The sequence below is a fragment of the Mesoplodon mirus genome (genome assembly GCF_964341445.2).
Source record: "Mesoplodon mirus genome assembly, chromosome: 5".
NCBI classification, from domain to species: Eukaryota; Metazoa; Chordata; class Mammalia; order Artiodactyla; family Ziphiidae; genus Mesoplodon; species Mesoplodon mirus.
The window spans coordinates 42,327,041-42,345,096 of record NC_138980.1 but is presented as its reverse complement, the minus strand read 5'-3'; the positions used below and the strand labels follow the sequence as shown (position 1 = coordinate 42,345,096).

Sequence of the window (18,056 nt, the reverse complement as noted above, 5' to 3'; positions counted from 1 at the left end):
CTAGGCAGCGCGAGGGTACTTCCGGCGCTGCGTGATGACGTTAGGGCGCCAACCGGAAGCGAGCTACTCGTGTGGGAACTGGCCGCAGGCTGAAAGCCAGCTCCCTGGAAGGGTCTCGTTCTTCAGCGGCGTCGGCCCCGAGCTGGAAAATGCAGATTCCTGGTTCCTGCGTTTTTTAAACTAGCATCTCTGATGGTGCTGATGCAGAGGGCCAGCGGACTCTGGTTTGAAAAATACGGCCCTGTCGAAGGCACTTCTCACAGGTGACACTAACCTTACAAATAGAAGAAATAGAAAACCCCTTTCTCCTGGTTCGCAGTCTGGGCATGCTAGTGACTCGAACTCCTGTTCTTTTCTTCCGGAGCCAGAAACAAGCAGTTACACTGCAGAGACCTCGGTGAAAGTTAACTCTGAGTTACCCAAAATCCTACTGATAAAAACAGCATCTCATTTACCGACAGCCTCTTTTGAGCCAGGCAGTGTTAACGCACAAATTCTAAGCAGCACTAGCTGTTCCCTCCCCCTGACTTTTTTTCTTTTTTGATTTAATTTTATGTATTTTTGGCTGTGTTGGGTTTTCATTGCTGCGCACAGGCTTTCTCTAGCTGCGGCCAGTGGGGGCTACTCTTCGTTTCAGTGAGCGGGCTTCTCCTTGCAGTGGTTTCTCTTGTTGCAGAGGACAGGCTCTAGGCGCGCGGGTTTTAGTAGTTGCGGCTCACAGGCTCTAGAGCCCAGGCTCAGTAGTTGTGGCACACGGGCTTAGTTGCTTCGCGGCATGTGGGATCTTCCCGGACCAGGGCTCGAATCTGTGTCCCCTGCATTGGCAGGCAGATTCTTATCCACTGCGCCACCAGGGAAGTCCCCGCCTGACTCTTCTGATAACCACGTGGCTCGTTGCTCAAATCACCTTCCCAGAGTACCCTACTGTCAAGACTGACCATTTTCCATAACGTTCTTTCTCCTCTCCCCGCTGTATTTTTCTCTATGGGACATTATCGCCGTTTCACGGATTAGCTTTCCTCTCACTAAAATGCACACACTTGTTAAACGGTTAAACGGAAGTTGGTTGTGTGTCAGCATTTAAAAAAATTTCCCCAGGTTGATGCAGGTGATCCTTGGGCTGTACTGAGGTTGCAACAAGATTTTATCCTGAGGCCTGTGCGTCCCCAGATGAGCAGTTTCTCATTTGCCTTTAACTGTTGCACATATTTACCTATGTCCCACAGGCTTGGCGCTGAACTGAGCATTCTACAAAAATGTCTAACCTGCCCAGCAATCCAGAATTGTGAAGTCAAAGATGACAAGAATGCTGCAAGGTCTTGCTCCTTGCCACTCAGTTTAGTCTTTAGTAGATGGGGATCGTGAATCTGGGCTTTAACACTAATGGGTCCCCTTTAGTGAGCTCAGGCTCTAGTGAGCTGTAATTATGTCCCAGAGACTGCATTGCATGTGTTACGTTACCGCATTTAATCTTTAACCTTACTTACTTCCCCACTCCCACAATTATTTCCTGACCTGACTCCTGTGCATCCCTATTTCTAAAACTTCCCAGGCCCCCCTCCACATCTCTTCTCTACTGCCAAAGCCCAGGACACAAGAGGCCAGATGGAGACCAAGGGTTTCACAAGAAACTGATCTTTACTCAACAAAGTTCTACACAAGTGGAATCTCACGCCACCTTGGCGCCAGTCCCCAGCACAGCACGGTAACAAATGGACAGACCCTGGGAGCCCGCAGGAAGAAGAGGATGAGGGGGAAGGAGGGATGTGGGAACGAGAGGGACTGCAGATCGAGGCCAGTCAGGGTCCGCAGCCCTGCGCAGGGGAAAAGGTTGAGAAGCTGAAACTTCGTTGTGCAAAAATCAACCAAAAAATAAATTAAAAAATTAAATAGTTTTCTTAATTAAAAAAAAAAAGAAAAAGAAAAAAGATAACTAGAACCAGGCTCCCCTTCCCTGAAGGTGGTTGGAGGCCCCCCATCCTGGATGGAGAAGGGGTTACCAATCCCATCAGACAGCCAATCCACACACCCAAGAACCCAGCAGAGGATGCTCCAAAGAACTGGAATTACCAGAAAATTAATGGTATTTAATTTTTTTTTCTTTTCTTTTTTTTACAAATGGCTTCCAGAGACCTGCTGGAGTTTCACAGCGGGGGAACCAGCTGAGTATATGGAATGTGCACCAAGTGCCCCTTGGAAGAGAGGTGGGGCCTGACCCTGTCTGACAGGAGACACAGGGCTGTGATGAGGGTGTGATCCAGTGCTCGAGAGGGATGCATGGAGCAGGCCCCAGAATGCAGGAATCCAGTCAAACCCCCAAAACCGCAAAAAGAGGCCCCCAGAGAAGTAGAAAGCAGGGAAGAGGAAAACAACATTAAGGGGGCTTCAAGGCTTGGTTTCAGTTTTGAGGCCAACTGGGAAGTAACCACACCCCCTCTCTCTAGGGGAGCCTCTCCCACTGTGCCTGCATCCCCAACCAATCCCAGAAGTTTCCCTAGGATCGCTACCCCAATCTGGTGGGGTCTTGGGGCCTACTGGGAGCTGTGATGATCAGGAAGTCCCAGGGCCAGAGTGGTGTAAGGGAATACACCACCCTTCCCTTCCTCCAAGCCTTCAGTTCCCTCTTGCTGGCAAAGCATAAGCCTTTGTTTTCTATCACCATCAATTAAATGCCTCAGCCTTGGCCCTTGTGTTAAAACCCAGGCCTGGAAGAGGGCTCTTGGAAGCAGAGAAACGGACTGCCTTTGAAACAGACTTGCTTATGGAGAGAAACGGGGGTAGATGTCAGCAGCTCTGGCTGCCCCCAACTCTCCTCAGGGGGAAAAAGTTCCAGCCCAGCATCTTCGAAAGTCACTGGAGCACAGGGGAGGGAGAAAAGGGCGACCTCTGGCCAGCCCCGGCCACTTCGGTGGTCCCCACTCTTCTGGCTGGGACGGGACAAGGAGGGAGACACACTGGCTGAGGCTGCCACAGAGCTGGCAAGAAGTGTGCGGAGCAGGTCCAAAGCGTGTGCGTGCTGGCTGGGCGGCCCCAAGGTGGCCGTCCTCTTCCCTCCCCCCGCCCCAGGGTCCCAGCGGAGGTCCCCAACCCACCCAGCCCTCCCTAATCACCGCCAATTCCGGCAAAACAGCAGAAGCTTCTTAAACTCTAGATGCAGGTTACACGGAAGGCCTTACGAGTTAACTCAGGGGTTCACTAATTCTACTGTCTCCATGCAGTCGGGGAAATGGTGGGGCGGCTGGCCCAGCCTGGCTGGCTGCAGCGCCCACACATGCGTGTAGCCACGTGTGTACGTGTGAGTGTACGTGTCTCTACAAGGACCCCCCCTCCCCACCTGCTTTTCCCTTGCCTCATCCTAAGCCGGATTTGGTCGGCCGTGTTGATTCTTCCCTCCCACACGTGGCTGGCCCAAGTAGGCTGCCTGAGGTGACCCCAATTAGAGCAAGGGGCCCTTGCTGCCAAGAAGTCCCACCCCCCTCCCACTTATAGGATGAACGTGGAGGCCCCACCCACCTGCCCACCCGCTGACCGGCCTATGGCCGGGCATGGCAGGTAGATGGACGGGGAGGGCGTCTGGATTTGGGTCCCACTCACTCCTCCCTAACCCCCCTCGACCAGGGCACGGCGACTTCTGGACGCAGCGCGCTCCCCAGCAACCCCTCTGACGACGACGACGACAGAAACCTGTGAGGAGAGGAGGGGGTCAGGGCCTGCGCTCCTTTGGCTCCCACAACAGCACCAGCCCTCTCTGCACATGGCCTCCTCACCTGGCAGTCGCGGCACTCATCTAGACCCCGTAGAAGGCAGCTAGCCTCTCCTTAAGCAGCGGCGGGAACTGCTCTGAGAACTGCTGCCAGTTTTCCTCCCCAACTTGGTCTTTGAAGCCATGGAGAATCTGCAGCGAGGGAGGGGATGAGGGGCGCCCCGGAGCGGAGCAAGATGAAGATGAACTCGGTCTCTCCCCACCCTGCCGCCTTCCGAGACTAGATCAGGGCCAAGCGGGAGCCCTACCTTATAAAACATGTCCCGAAGGTCATCCTTCGGGCTCACCCAGGAGGCTACAGCGTCGCAGAAGAAAATAAAGTCCTGAAACGTGACGGATCCCACGTGAGGGGCCGTCCAAGCCCAGCCCCAGCAACTTCCCTCAGAGCCCAGCTGCCCCAACCTGCACGACACCCCCGGGGTTGACGCCTATCATCATGCAGATGCCTCGGAAGGCCGAGTCCTTCTCCTCATTGTCCCTGATGTTCCTGAGGGATGTGCACCTGTGGGGAAGGGAAGCGGTGGGGAATCAGCCAGTGGGCCTGGGGCAGGATGGACATCTGTGGGGGACAGCGGGGAGCGGCGGGCCAGTGGGTGGTGGGGCTGGGATGGGGCATGTATCTGTGAGGCGTGGGGGAAGCAGGAGATCAGGGCGCGGTGGGGCTGGGTCGGGCATCCACGGGTGGGCAGGGTAGGGCTGGGCGGGCACAGGCGAGGGACTGGGTCGGGCCTGTCCCACCCTCCCCCCACCACCCAGCCCACCGTACGGCAGGCCCCACACAGGTGGGCACACACCAAGGCCGGATGAACTGCTGCAGCATGGGTGCCACCTCCTGTGGGCACACGTAGCCCAGGCGGCCGATGGTGATGGCTGGAATGGCAGAGGGACTCGTCAGGCGACCTGCAACCCCGAGCGGCCCCGGTACGTGGCAGGGCCTCTAACACGAGGCACCAGCCCCGCCCCACGGGCCCCAAGAGAATAGCTCCTGCCAGCTCCCTGGGCCCCCAAGCTTGGCCCGGTCAGGGTCTCCTCCCCACCCCACTTGGGTCTCTCCCAGGTCTCCCCCGAGGCCAACATCTTTCTTAGGCCTCCTCCCATAGCCCCATTCCAGGTCCTTCCAGTCACCCTCCTTGGTTCTTTCCCAAGGCCTCTTGTCAGCTACCCTCCTAGCCAGGATACCCCACCTCCAGGAGGCGGGCAAGGGGGTGGCAAGGGCCCAGGCCTGGGGCCCACCTGTGTTTTCCAGCAGCGTCTTGGGTGTGTTGGGCCGGTTAATGATCTCCACCAGGTTGTTGAGGACCATCTGCACGTAGGGCTGCATCTCTGCCCCTGGGGGACAGGCCAGTCAGAGCCCCACACAGCCCACGCCACCCACACTGACCCTAGTTGTATCCAGACACTGGCCAACCAGTGAGGGAGCAAGCAACCTTCTCTGGCTATCTGCTGCCCAGGGTCCATGGCCAACCAGAGACAGACCCACACCCTCCCAACACCAGAAGCTTCCCTGGTGTCACTGCTGGACACCAGGGTGAGACCACACCACCCAGCCTCCCTGTGGGGTTAGGCAGAGAGCAGAGAAGCAGTCAGTCTCCCAACCAATCCCAGGGGGCCTTCAGCCAATTGCTTGGAGGGGAGGGAGGTGACAAGTAGTCCAATAAGTACAGGCCTCCTGTCCTGTGCCTCTTTGGAGAAGCCAATTACAGATGGCCTTTCAGCCATTTGTCCCCATCTCGGACGAAAATGCTCAGAGGTGTCCCCTTGTCCCTGGCCAATTGGAGCCTTCCTCAAGGAGCACCAGGGCCCTCTAGAGGGAACCTGTCAGCCAGAGCCAGACTCCTGCCCCCAGGCTGGGAACAAGCCAATGGGGAGGGACAGGGCCTGCCCAGCTGTGGGGCACTTACCCATCTGCATGCAGATCTCGCCAATGGCCCAGGTGGCATTGTTGCAGACAGAGATGAACTCGGGGTTCAGGTTGGTGCCCAGGATGGGCATGAACTCAGCTGGCAGGGAGAAAGAAGGGTGCTGAGCAGGAGGGCCAGCCAGGGTAAGCTTCTGAAACTTGCGGGGCAGGCCCCATCAGACAGTACGAATACATCCCAGTTCGGTCACAGTCCTCCCAGGTCATCTCTCCATCACTTGAGGCCAGGGCTGGGGTCATGGGCTAAGGACGAAATGGGGGTCGTACCGATACAGGGCTTGACATGGATGAAGCAGGCTTTGGTGAGGTCTCCCAGGAGGGCGAAGGAGCTCTGCCGGACCTCAGGCATCGAGTCCTGGGGGTTGGAGCAGGGTCAGCGTGGCCGGGATCCCAACTAACCCCTCAGAGCAGGGCAGCTAAGGGAGCAGTTCCTGGAGCATGACCTGACCCTGCCACTTCCCAGTGCCAAGGCTGCAGGCCCCATCTGTACATCTGGGACTCAGGGGGCATGTGAACGAGAATGCCCAGCTCAGTGCCACTACAGAAGAGAGTACTTGGAACTGCTGCCCATCCTCAATATGCTGGGGGGTAGGGGCATGATATTGGAGGGGCTTGTGCTTTCACATTTCCTATTTTCTACTTTTTAATTTTCTACATTGTTGGGTTTTTCAATGAGATTTTACATGTCTTATTTGAATCACTTTTAAAAATAATTACAAGCTTTTTTTTTTTAATGGGTCCTTTCTCCCTGATGTCCTCAGGGCATAACCAAGGCCCTGAGTCCACCCAAGGCAGCCCACAAAGGCTGCTGGGTGTCACCACTGTCCACTTAGAGGCCCGCGAGGGGCCCACCCACCTGCATGCACTGAAAGAGCAGTGTCATGATGTTGCTGCGGGCTACCAGCTGCTCCACGTGCCCACCCAGGCCCTCAGCCAGGCCACTGAGCAGGTCCAGCGCCACGATCATGAAGTCCTTGTCAGGGGCCTCATACTGCTCAGGGTGCTGGGTGTACATCTGGGCACAGAAGGGGGCAGGCAGGTGAGGGGAGTGGGCCCAGGCTGGGGCAGCAGCAGAGGAGCGAGTGGTGCTGGAGGGATGCTCACCATGGCCTGGGCCAGCGTCTTCTGCACCAGGGTAACGCAGCGCTGGTAGACGGGCTCGCAGTAGGGCAGGAAGCCACTCTGCAGGGCGGTGGCCACTGAGGACAGGCACTGGCGGGGAGGAGGGCAGGAGAGGTGAGCTCAGGTGGGTGGGACGGAGCCTCGGGAGAGGGCCTGGAGCTCACCCACCTCCAGCAGAGGGAAGAGGTCCTTGTCTTCATCCTTGAGCTCGTTCCACTTCTGGATCAGCGGAGGCATCAGCTTCTGGATGTATTCCTGGAAGGGGAGCAGGAAGTTGGGGCTCCCTGGGTGTGGGTGGTGGCCTGGGAACCAGCAGGGCTCCCTGTGACTCAGAGGTGCCCGTCATCTGAGCAGTGAGGTCTAGGCTCCTAGCTTTGGTTCGTGGGGCCCTGCGAGGCCTCGCCATCCAGCCAGACTTCCAGGCCCTTCTAGTTCACTCCCTTCTCACCCATCCCGAGCCCCACCCCCGCCCCCCTCCTGCCCCTCAGAGGCTGAGTCAGCGCTTCCTGCTTCCCGCAGGCCCCTGAGCTCCCCCAGCACAGCACTTACCACGCTGTCTCATAACTGTCTGTCTCCCCCACTAGACTGGGAACAGGGCGAGGGCTGGGGCCGGGTCTGTCTGTCTGCCTGTCGAGGTCATGGCCACGTCCCTGGCGTGCGACACGGGTCGCCGCCAGGTCACCGGACGCCAAGGGGCACAGGGATCGGGAGGAGGGAGCCGCTGTGGGGTCTCACCGGCTGGTTGAGGTGGTGGCCCACAGAGTCGGCCAGGGTGCCGATGGCATCGTAGAGGATGAGCAGGTTCTTGTGCTGGTACTTGCCAAAGGCAAAAACGAGGGTGTCCAGGATGTAGCTGAGGTAAGGGACCAGCTCCGTGCAGGCCTCCTCCTCCAGGGTGGCGAAGGCACTGGAAAGGGGGAGGGGTTTAGCAGGCAGCCACAGGCGGGGCTGGGCTCTGAGTGGGGTCAGGGAGGGTGCACTCGGGATCAGCCAGTACGAATACGTGAGAAATCAGCGCAATGTCAGGGGTCATGAGTATCATCACTTCCCAGAGAGCAGCCAGTGGGGCCAGGTGAGGTGAGGTGAGGGCTGTGGGGCCAGGGGTCAAGGTTCACCTGCAGGCCGCCTCCTGTACCCTCTTGTTGCCATCCAGGATGCGCTTGAGCAGCTCCGTCATCAGAGGCTTGAGGTGCATGTCAGGGGGCTGGCTGACCACCCAGTGGGCATAGCGGCTCAGGGTCCAGCAGGCGATGGAGCGGACCAGGGCCTTCTTGTCCGATAAGCACTGGATGAGGTGCGGGATCAGCTCTGGCAGGTAGGGCACCATGCCCTGCATGCAGCCTGCAAGGAGCCGGCACAGAGGCAAGGCTGAGTCCAACTGGGCCGGGCCACATCTACCCTCCTGGGGAGAGGATCAGCCACACCTGACAGATGGGGAAACTGAGGCTTGGAGGTAAATAACTGGCTCAGAGTCACAGAGCCAGTGAAAGGCGGGGTGGGGATGGGAAACGGCATCAGAGCAAGACTTTCCTCTCCATCAGCTCCACCCCATTCCAGGGCTTGTGATGTTTTTATCTGGTCACTAGTTCATTGATAGATGGCCAAGCTGCACACTGACTTGGGCTTTATGGGCAGGAACAACCCAGATGGACAGAAAGGACCTTCCCTTTGAAACCTTTCTTGGATGTTTGTGATTTTTCTTTTTCTACTTTACATTTTCTCTTTTTAAAAACCCTTAACCGGGCTTCCCTGGCGGTGCGGTGGTTGAGAGTCCACCTGCTGAGCAGGGGACACGGGTTCATGCCCCGGTCCGGGAAGATCCCACATGCCGCGGAGCAGCTGGGCCCGTGAGCCATGGCCGCTGAGCCTGCGCGTCCGGAGCCTGTGCTCCGCAACGGGAGAGGCCACAACAGTGAGAGGCCCGCGTACCGTAAAAAACAAAACAAAACAAAACAAAACAACAAACCCTTAACCGTGTCTCTCTTTTCATTACAGAACACAGATAATAAATAGCACACCCTCTGATAATCCCAAGCCCTGAGATCTATTTTTACCAGTTTAGGGTCAGTTCCTTGAGATCTTTTCCCATTATATATGCAGAACACTTCACATAGTCTATTAAGATACATATGTGCATTGTATAACATGTTATGTGTTCTGTTAACATAAGACCCATTACTTATTATGTGAGGAAATATTTCCTTAGACAACTTTGAAAAGCTCTCCAGGGTGAGGGCCCCTGCTGCCCTCTCTGCTTGTTCTAGCAGGCCTGGATGCTGAGGGGGTCGTGTGTGCTGCCTAAACAGTTCTGCAAAGCCCTCTGGTAGTTCACGCTGTACACCCCATCCATCAGGACAAGGGGAACCTGGAAACCGTGTCAATACAGCACAAGCACACCGTGTGAAGTTTAAGGAAACACCACCGCACACTTCTGACTCTGGCAGGCCAGGCTCGCAGCCAGAGCAGGTTTGAGGCCCAGCTTCACTCTGGGTGACGAGGGAAGTGCCGTTAATTCTCTCTGGACCTTAGTTCTCCCATCTAAGAAACCCACCTCCTCAGGTGGTAGTGAGCCCACAGGACAGGGCTGCCTGCTGTGGGGCAAGCACTGCGGAAGTGCCTGTTCTTCTCATTGTTGCTGTAATTATGCTTACGGCCTGTCCATGAGAATTAAGGAGAGAGCTTGCTTTCAGGGGTCCCTTTCAGGCCCACAGGCTGAAGGGAAGATTCAAATCCCAGAGCTGTTTGGAGTGGGGTGAGCAGGCCTCTGGAAAGAACCTGGGGATGGCGTCGCCCCCAACAAGCGTGCCTGGGCCTGCCCCAGTCTCACACTAGCGTGGGGATCAGAGGTCAGGCGCAGCCAGGCTGGCAGGTCACTTACCCTCAGCAATGGCGCCCAGCACCAGGATGCCCGACTCCTTGACCACCCACTCGGGGTGGAAGAGGAGGCCCTTGAGCAGGGGGAGTAGGTGGGGCAGCAGTTCCTCCCGGAAGACGTTAGCCAGGACGTCCAGTGCAGCCGCTGAGCACTTCCCTGGGGTGGGAGGGGAGATGGGGGGGAGGGGTGGCGGGCTCAGGGAGGCACATCAGGCAGGCCACCAGCCCTCCTCTCTGTAGCCCCCAGGATCAGAGATCATGATTAGAATCTTCATGATTTGCTCCGTATAGGCTTCTGATTCCCTCCTGAGAGGGGAGCCCAGGGCTTGCTGCCCCCTACTTCCCCCTTCTCACCCCAGGCCAGGCCACTTACTCAGATTCCAGTCGGACAAAGCATCATCGTCATCATCATCCTCTGCATCCTCAGAGCCATCAGGCCGCTCAGCCTCATGGGGCAGCGTCACCGTGCGTGACTTGTGGAAACGTGGCTTGATATCCTGCTCGCTGTCAGGGACGGCCTCATCCTCCTCCACATCCCCCTGTGAAGCCAGGCAGATGGCTAAGCACCACAGAGGCCCCCATCCCCAGTGCCCCAGCCTTCATCCACCTGCCTGTGCCTGGTGGTCAGCCCTAACTAACCTTGAGCAGGATGATGTCGATTTCTGAGTACTTCATCCCGTTTACCAGGATAGGGATCAACCTGTTGGAAGAGAGGCTGTTAATCAGGATGCAGGGGCCCCAGAGGGGGCTTACAGCCTGGGGAAGCAGGAAGCGGAGGGGAGGAGGTCAGGGAGCCAAGGGCCGACCGCACATGCTGATCCTGCTTATGCCACACCCACTCATTTCCCTTAGTGGGTGCTATCTCAGCCGAGTCTCAGCCACTGTGACTGGGTCAGAGCTGACACTCCTCCTAGCTCCACAGGAAGGCTCTGGACCCAGACCCCTGGCCACTCAGTGAATTCCCGACCCCTGAATACACTGAGAAGCTTGGAATAGTGCCTGACCCCTAGCACACCATAGAGCAGGGACATGTGGCCCTGTCACCAGGCACTTCCCTAGGATGGGGCCTGGTTAGGGGACCAAACAGGCAGGGCAGCTTGCCCCCTCAGCTGGAGCCCATGCACCTCGGGATTGGAGATTTTGGTTAGAGCCATCACTGACTCGGGGATAGAAAAGTGATCCAAGTTGGTCAAGGAGGATCAGCCCTAGGATTTTTGCAGATATACTGGCTGAGAGAGAATTTCTTTACTCTGAGGCTCCTGAGCTGGAAGGCTGCAGAAGGCCATGGTACTACAATGAGGGAAGGCTGTGCCTGAGAACAAAGCCAACACAGAGGAAGTAGATCTGAGACCAGACAGACGCCTTTCACATCCTTTGAGCACCTGGATCCAGCTATGCCTAAAGCCTCTGTTGAGTCTTCACTTTTTTCCACCTATAACTTAACCTAATTTTTAAGTCATTAAAGCTACATACTTATCGTTTGCAAAATAAACGTGCACAGGAATAAAAGTAAACCGAGATACAAGATGTGGACTGAGGCTAGCGCAGGAGCTGACCAGAAGGAAAGGCATAGGCATGGCAAGGGGTGGAGGCTGGGGTGGGACAGAGGGCAGAAGCAGCACTCACTGGACCAGGTGGGAGGCCAGGACTTCCTTGCAGATGGGCTGCTCAGCCAGTGTCAGCCAGAACTCGCAGGCCTCAAGGGCCACGTTCTCATCGTGGTCCTGGGTCCTCTGCAGCATGTACTGGGGTGGGATGGGAGAAAGGCTAAGGCCTGGCCCGGCCAGGGGTGGCTCCCCACCTGCCTCCCACCCCTCAGCGCCCATGCGGGCTGGCCCTGGCCAGGCGCACCTGGATAATGCTGTGCATGTGGGGGATGAGCCTGTCGATCCGCACTTCCAGCAGCATCACCAGTGCACGGCACACGTTCTTCCGCACCTCAGGGTCGTCATCCACGGCCAGGGCGAACAGATGCTACGGGGAAGCCGGGGTCAGCTGCGGCTGGGCCCTCGGCCCTCCCCCTGCTCCCCTCCCCAGCCCAGTGGCCCACCTCGATGAAGGTGTCGATGTTGTCCATCAGTGCCTGGGCCCGGTCCATGATAAACTGATTCACACAGGCGATGGCATGGGACCTGGCAGGGGGCAGGCAGCATATGAGTCACGCCTGACCCCACCCGTCCCACCTGCTCCAGCCCCCCTGCAGACCCCTGGGGAGCCGCACCCACCGGATCTTGGGGCTGCAGTGCTTGAAGAACTGTAGGAACTTGGGAATCATGATGTTGAGGGGCCTGTTGAGGGCATCGCTGTCCAGAAGTTCGGATGAGTCTTCGCAGATCTTCTGCAGGGCTCCGAAGGCTCCCTGAGTGGAGGGGAGCAGGCACATGGGTGTGGGTCCCGGTGTGGCCCCAGCTCCCGCTTAGGCAGGCAGGCCATGGCTCGTCCCCTACCTCACAAGTGTTGTAATCCTCCGAGTTGAGTAAGTTGCACAGCTGGGGCAGCAGCTCGGGCCACATCTGCAGCTCGCCCTTGGAAGCGATGGTGGTGATGAGAATGCCTGGGGCGGCCAGGAAAGGACGCTGCCTCAGGCTGGGTGCGGGCCTGCCTGGCGCCCCAGCCCTCCTTGCTGCGCACTCACTCCAGCACACACACTTTCTGTGCGCTACCCACTGGAACCCTACACACTCTTTGAGACCCTCTGAGTCTTACTGTGAGCCAGCCCTGTTTCAGCCCCTGGGATGCAGCACAGAAGTAAACACAAAATCCCTGCCCTTAGGAACTGACTATCTAGTGAGGGAGGCTGTGAGGTAAAGATAAATCAGCAAAAGACCTGGGCGGCTAGATGCCAAGAGATAAGGGAGGAAATAAACCAGAGAAGAGGGTTAGCAAGTGCTGAGGATGAGGGTAGCAATTTTTAATTGGGTGGCTAGAGAAGGCCTTACTAGGTGACACCTTGATATCTGAGCAAAGACCTGAGGAGGTGAGGGAGAAGCCATCTAGGTTCTGTTCTCAGAAGTGAGAACAGCTGTTTCAGGAGGGAGTGGTTCAGAGCACGGACCTGACCTAGTCACTTCTGAGCTCTGATACTTGCCAGGCAAATCCCTTAACATCTATGTGCCTCAGCTTTCTCATCTGTAAAATGGCAGTAATAACAGTACTACGCTACCATCCACGGTGCTGGAACATTCAGTGAATCAATATCCTTAACACACTGAGAAGTTTCTTGGCCAAGTGACAGCTCAGGGCATCGTCACAGGCTGACTCCCGCTGCACCCTCTTACCTATGGTGGCCCGGATGAGCGAGGAGGCATCGCCGATGTTGTTGAGACATTCCTGTTTGATGAAGTCGGCCACAGGTGGTGGAAAGCTCTGGTAGTGTGCCTTCACGTTGTTCTTGAGGATGAGGCCACTGAGAGAGCGAGTTGGCTCATCTGGGGGAAGAGGGCTGAGGCTTAGGGAACCACAAGGGAGAAAGTGGGGTCAGGCTTGTGTGGAGGGGCACCAAGGGCATACCTTCCGACTTGAGTCTGGTCAGGACAAATATCAGGTAGTTGTTGAAGTCGGGAAACTGGTTCAGTTGTTTGAGTTTCTGCTAGGTTGTTAAGGGTCTTGGGAGACAGAGGTCTTCCCCAGGCAGAGCCCCCTTACTGCCATATAGCTGATACTACTTCTGACTATGGGGACCAGGCAACCAGCTCCTGGAACCCCACCTGTCAGCCCCCATGCCCAGAATAACACAGCATTTCAGGCACATGAGATTCATACAGCGGGTGGGGGAGCATGCCTGAGCTTCCCACCACTCCTGAAGATCTGGCCAGAGCAGGAGAGGGTTAGCAAACTCAGCTCTCTCTGAAGTTGGCAGCTCCGCTCACTAGCAATCCAATGTTGCATGCTTTTTTTAAAAAAAAAAAAAAGAAGGGAACTCACACTTTCAAGTGAAACTTGCTAATGGTTTAAATAATTTAAAAGTTTAACTTATAGCATTTTAAATGACCAGTTGAAAAAAGGAAATTTTACCCATTAAACTCAACTAAAGCCAAGTGCCAGCTAAAAGTGCCCCCTTCTCCTGCCGGGCCACATTTCCTCTGGGAATGGGACCCAAGAATCCTAATCCTTAATTCTCTGCCAAGGCCTGCTCCTGCCACAGCAGAAAGAGTCTAAGAATTAGAGAGTAGACCCCTTCCTCTCTGGCCTTCAGGAGCTGCAGATGACTGCCCCGTCCCCCCCAGACCCGGAAGGAAGGAAGGATACATCCTGCACGATGCGCTGCGTGGCTGTGTTGGGCGACTGCGAGTCTTTGAGCAGCTGCAGGACCTGCTGCAGGCCCTGCTCGTCTGGCTGCCAGTCCATGGCGCAAGGTGAACTGCGGGGGTAGGGGCCAGGATCAGCGCTGGATCCCAGGGGCTCCGTGTGAGTCCCGGGCTGAGCCCCCGCAGGGGTGGTGGCGGCGGTAGCAGGGCGGGAGCGTCCTCGGCGGACAGGGGGAGGCCGCCGATCCACGCCCGCCCAAGTGCGGGGTCCCCGCCAGCTGCGCCATCCACGGCCGCGCAGTCGCGGGCTCGGGAGGGCGGGCGGGGGTATGTGGAAGCGGGCCATGCGAGGTGGCGACGGGACCCGGCGGATCCTCATCCCACCCAACACTGGGCCTTCATCCCACCGCGGCCCATGCCGCCGCCCTCGGCTCCGGGCCTTAAGGCTTCCACTTCCCTCGAAGCTGCTAGGCGAGGGCCCAGCCACCTCCCCATCCAGGGGCCCTGCCCCAGAACACGACAGCGCCCCAGCCCCCGTGGTCTCTCCTGTGCCGGCACGCAATCCAGCGATTCCCCTTAATCAGACCCAAAGCAGTCTCCAGACAGGTCCCTCATGCCTCTCCGCAGGAGAGTCAATCAAGCCCACCTATCCGGCGACAGAAGGCCCCTGGACGGGTCCCTGTCGCTTCCTCAATCAGGTCTGGCAAAGCCGACCCCGACAGCGCTCCAACCCCCACCCCCCGCCCCAGTGAGCATTAACTCCCGCTGACGGGTCACTGCTGCTTCCCCCAATCAAGTTCGACCAAGCCTCCCACCACCTCGAACCGAAAACCCTCTTCGTCCGATCCCTGCGGCTCCCCCCAATTAGACCTGGCCGAACACTCCCCGGGGCATTTCCTCCAACTGATCCCAGCGACGCCTCGCAGTCAGACCCAGAAAAGCCCTCTAGGCCGAAATCTGAAACCCCTTCCCTGTCAGGGTACAACAAGCACCCCCCCCAACTTTTCAATGCGGCCTCCCCCAATCAGACCCAACCATGCCCCACCGAAACAGCCCCCTACACACACCCGATCCTCGCGACGTACCCCAATCAGTCCCTAAGCAGTCCCCATACGATTGCCCCAATCAGAGCCCCTCCAGCCCGACCCCAGGCGACCCACTGGCCCGATTCTCGCGGCACCGGGACTTGGCCCTGTTCCGAGGCCCCACCCCCTAAGCCCGGCTCGGTTCCCCCCTCCCCCGCCCCGGCCCATTCTCGCTGCCTCCTCAATCGGGCCCAACCGGGTTCTCGGCCTTTCTCGGTCAGGCGCGGCCCCGACGCCCGGGCCGCGCGCCGCGCAGGCCTGAAGCCCTGCGGGGGTCGACGCAAGCCGGGGCCCAACCGGTTAGGGTCCGGGTGAGGCTCACTTACCCGGCCTCGGGCAGCAGCAGCGGGGCCTTAAGCCGCGGCTTCTCCTGAGACTCGCGAGGAAGGAGGGAGCCAAAGAGAGGGAGCAAAAAAAAAAAAAAAAAGAAAAAAAAAAACGCGGCCGTATATGAACCGCGGAGGCTTCCGTACGCCGTTCAAACTGGCCTAGAAGAACCAATCAGGAGAAGCAGATGTCGCACGTGGCCTGGCACCGGGAGACCTAGGCCCCGCGGAGGCCGGGTCACGTGACCGAAGAGACGAAGGCTCTCTAGGCCTCTCTGGCCGGCCGGTCCTCCCACCATCTCGTTTTCTCAGCCTGCCTCACGCTGGCCTGACAGGAGCTCTTTTCTGGAACTAGGAGTTTGGTGGCGCGTGGGACTTTTTGGTGTATGGTGGACCTGGAAACCCTTCAGTCAGAGCCACCTGCGCCTTTGTCACCCCCCTCCTCTAAGAATTGAACTGTGCCTTCCTCCCTCCATCCAGATGGTACTTGGGAGGAGTACATGTGCGTGCAGAGAAAGAGTGGAGGGGACTGAGCCTGGGGTGGACTTTATACCCGAGACAAAGAAGGGAAAGCCAGACAAAGGGAGTGCCTGAGACGGGCTGGGTTCCTGAAGAAGCCTCTGCCATATTTTGCGTTATTTATTTTCCAGTACTGTTTGACAACTTTTAAAAGGATATAAAAAAAATAAAAACACGAGGATATAAAATTTTAAACGAAATGAACTAATAAAATAAACGCTAGAGCAAAAGGCCTATCTCCTTTCGTTCCCTGAGGCTGAATGAGGTGAAACAGTTAAGGAAATTTAGGTAAGGAAAGGAAGACGAAAAAACACATTCCGTGATTCTTGCGCCGTCCGAGTACAAAGTAGGGCACCCCTTTTCTTTCTCTTAAGAGTAAAGCGGAGTAGGGAGGAGCATGAGCGTCCCCGTTTCCCCCTCCCCACGTCTCCGCCCTCCTGACAAAAAGTTGGGCGACCTTCTGCCCCTCGGAGTTTTAGTTTCCCCATTTGTCGAATGGGTATAAGAATAGTTTGCTGGGTTAGAGATAATCCAAGTTAAGCATTACAAGACCTGCAGTAAATTGTTCTTCAAAAACTTGGCTTTTACTCCGAGGCTCAAGGCCGTCCTTTTACTGTATTTGGCCCCTCCCTAAACCAATATTTACTGAATTTACTGAATCAACTAGGGCTCTAATCCCAAAGAACAACCCAGCCCTGCCCTGAGGGACGTTTTGGCCTCGGGAGAGGCACAGGTCAATTCTTGCCCCAGCCTGGAGGAGGGGGACAGTTTTCTCAGTCCACTTGCCATCGGCAAAGTCAGTCCTAGCTCCGTTCATTCATGAAAAACAGGTACCTAAGGCCTCTCTTGCCGAATACTGGGGCCGCCAGGGTTTTGGGAAGGGTCAGCTGGCGCCAAACTCCACTTCAGGAGTTGGGATCCCTAAAATAGCGGACTGGATTCCCACCTCAGCCGGCTCCGCTAGACAGGAAATGGGTTTGAGGGACACATGCGGAAAGCCGCCGCCTTCGCATGCGCAACGGTCTTCCCTCGCGCATCGTGAGGGCCTAGAACTACAAATCCCATCTTGCCGTGCGCCCGCGTCGCCGCGCTTACGATCTCTGGCTGAGACTCGAATCTGAGGGGTTGGAGAGCCCCCCAGAGTTGGGCGTTGAGCAGAAGGAAGAATGAGGCTGAGGGGCTGGGACGGGATCTGGAGGTTTCGGGAGAGGATGCGAACCGTAGGAGTTTTCTGCTCACGGTTGGGGGTTGCCTCAGACAAGGGTCAGGTGGGGAGCGAGTTGGAGATGCAGGAGAGAATTTGTTAATGCTCAGCCCCTACTTTTAATATGTCTAGTGTCCAACGGCCCCGAGCAGGCCTCGGGGGAGAGAGGAGTCCGGGCAGAATAATGTGACCCCTGCTGCCTCTATAGTCCACAGTATTGGCCCCTCGTGTGATCACAGGTCTTTCTTCCTCTCCCCAGATGGTGAATTTCAGTACTGAATCGAAAATCAAAAACAAAATTTTTTCCCCGTATTTATTATGCACCTACTGCCTGTCAGTGTACAAGTGGTATTCTCACAACAGCGCTGTGCACGGCAAATTTACTTCAACTAGAAGCGCTCAGTGCAAAAAAGAAACTCAAAGAACTGATGCCCCACGGTGAATCTGAGATGGGAGACAAACACCTCTCAGTTTACAACAGCCTCCCTGCCTGAGCATCTCATCACACTGCACCTTCCTATCAAGGTATTTCTCAAACACGGTCCCCAAACACAAGCCAATTGCTTCACCTAGAGAAGCAATAACAGCCACTTTGTCAGAGTTAACGATGGCTGTATGAACATTGCCCTTTAGAACTTCACTCTACGAGGAGTTTCAGTATTTTATCCCTACTTTATAGATGAAGAACCTGAAACACAAAAAGGCTTAATGACTTGCCCAAGATCACACAGCAGACACCAGAATAGTTTGAAGCTGGGACTGTGTGACTCACCAGAACCTGAATTTGATTCTCCTCCCTCTTCAGACTTTCCCCAGGTCAGGGTAGGTGAGCTCAGTGAAAGGAGGTGCTGGGACGCCATCAGCTCCCTCTGCCTCCTGATACTCCAGAATAGAGGCTGAGCTGCTGCAGGGGCGACCTACTTCTCCCACTTATGTTTCTTTTTAAAGATCCAGAGGCTGTGGGTGGCTTTGAGGGAGGAGGAGGTAGAGTTGGCTCC

The 18,056-nt window shown here is 56.6% G+C and overlaps 1 protein-coding gene and 1 long non-coding RNA gene across 6 annotated transcripts; one reads left to right on the top strand and one right to left on the bottom strand.

Annotated features, from left to right (window-relative positions):
• The first annotated feature begins 79 nt into the window (after positions 1-79).
• On the top strand, positions 80-1,928 carry LOC309803686. Its single transcript, XR_014293984.1, has 2 exons — positions 80-263; positions 1,553-1,928. It is a non-coding gene; the product is annotated as an uncharacterized lncRNA (long non-coding RNA).
• Positions 1,620-15,585, bottom strand: TNPO2 (transportin 2). Of its 5 annotated transcripts, none has more exons than XM_082620270.1 (25): positions 15,336-15,585; positions 13,926-14,037; positions 13,188-13,263; positions 12,956-13,105; positions 12,125-12,231; positions 11,903-12,036; positions 11,728-11,809; positions 11,529-11,651; positions 11,304-11,422; positions 10,317-10,377; positions 10,051-10,216; positions 9,682-9,834; positions 7,919-8,144; positions 7,539-7,710; positions 6,972-7,058; positions 6,786-6,893; positions 6,538-6,696; positions 5,949-6,036; positions 5,665-5,763; positions 4,997-5,092; positions 4,558-4,663; positions 4,166-4,265; positions 4,012-4,086; positions 3,768-3,895; positions 1,620-3,684 (listed from the first exon to the last, which is right to left on the bottom strand). In XM_082620270.1, the coding sequence occupies exons 2-24, from the start codon at positions 14,022-14,024 to the stop codon at positions 3,788-3,790; spliced, it is 2,694 nt and encodes an 897-aa protein (XP_082476396.1). In that variant the 5' UTR covers positions 14,025-14,037; positions 15,336-15,585; the 3' UTR covers positions 1,620-3,684; positions 3,768-3,787. The 5 variants fall into 5 exon arrangements, with proteins under 5 accessions (XP_082476396.1, XP_082476399.1, XP_082476397.1 ...); XM_082620273.1 differs by having other exon boundaries at positions 4,558-4,633; positions 15,336-15,584; XM_082620271.1 differs by lacking the exon at positions 15,336-15,585 and adding an exon at positions 14,992-15,084.
• Positions 15,586-18,056: the final 2,471 nt, after the last annotated feature.

Excerpts from the sequence above, each read along its gene's own strand:
- TNPO2 (XM_082620269.1), bottom strand. The coding sequence starts at position 14,303 with ATGAGGATCCGCCGGGTCCCGTCGCCACCTCGCATGGCCCGCTTCCAC. Across the intron at positions 5,093-5,664 it reads CGAGATCTGCATGCAGATGG|GGGCAGAGATGCAGCCCTAC; the intron begins GTAAGTGCCCCA and ends CCTGTCCCCCAG. Across the intron at positions 3,896-4,011 it reads TTCGGGACATGTTTTATAAG|ATTCTCCATGGCTTCAAAGA; the intron begins GTAGGGCTCCCG and ends CCCTCGCTGCAG.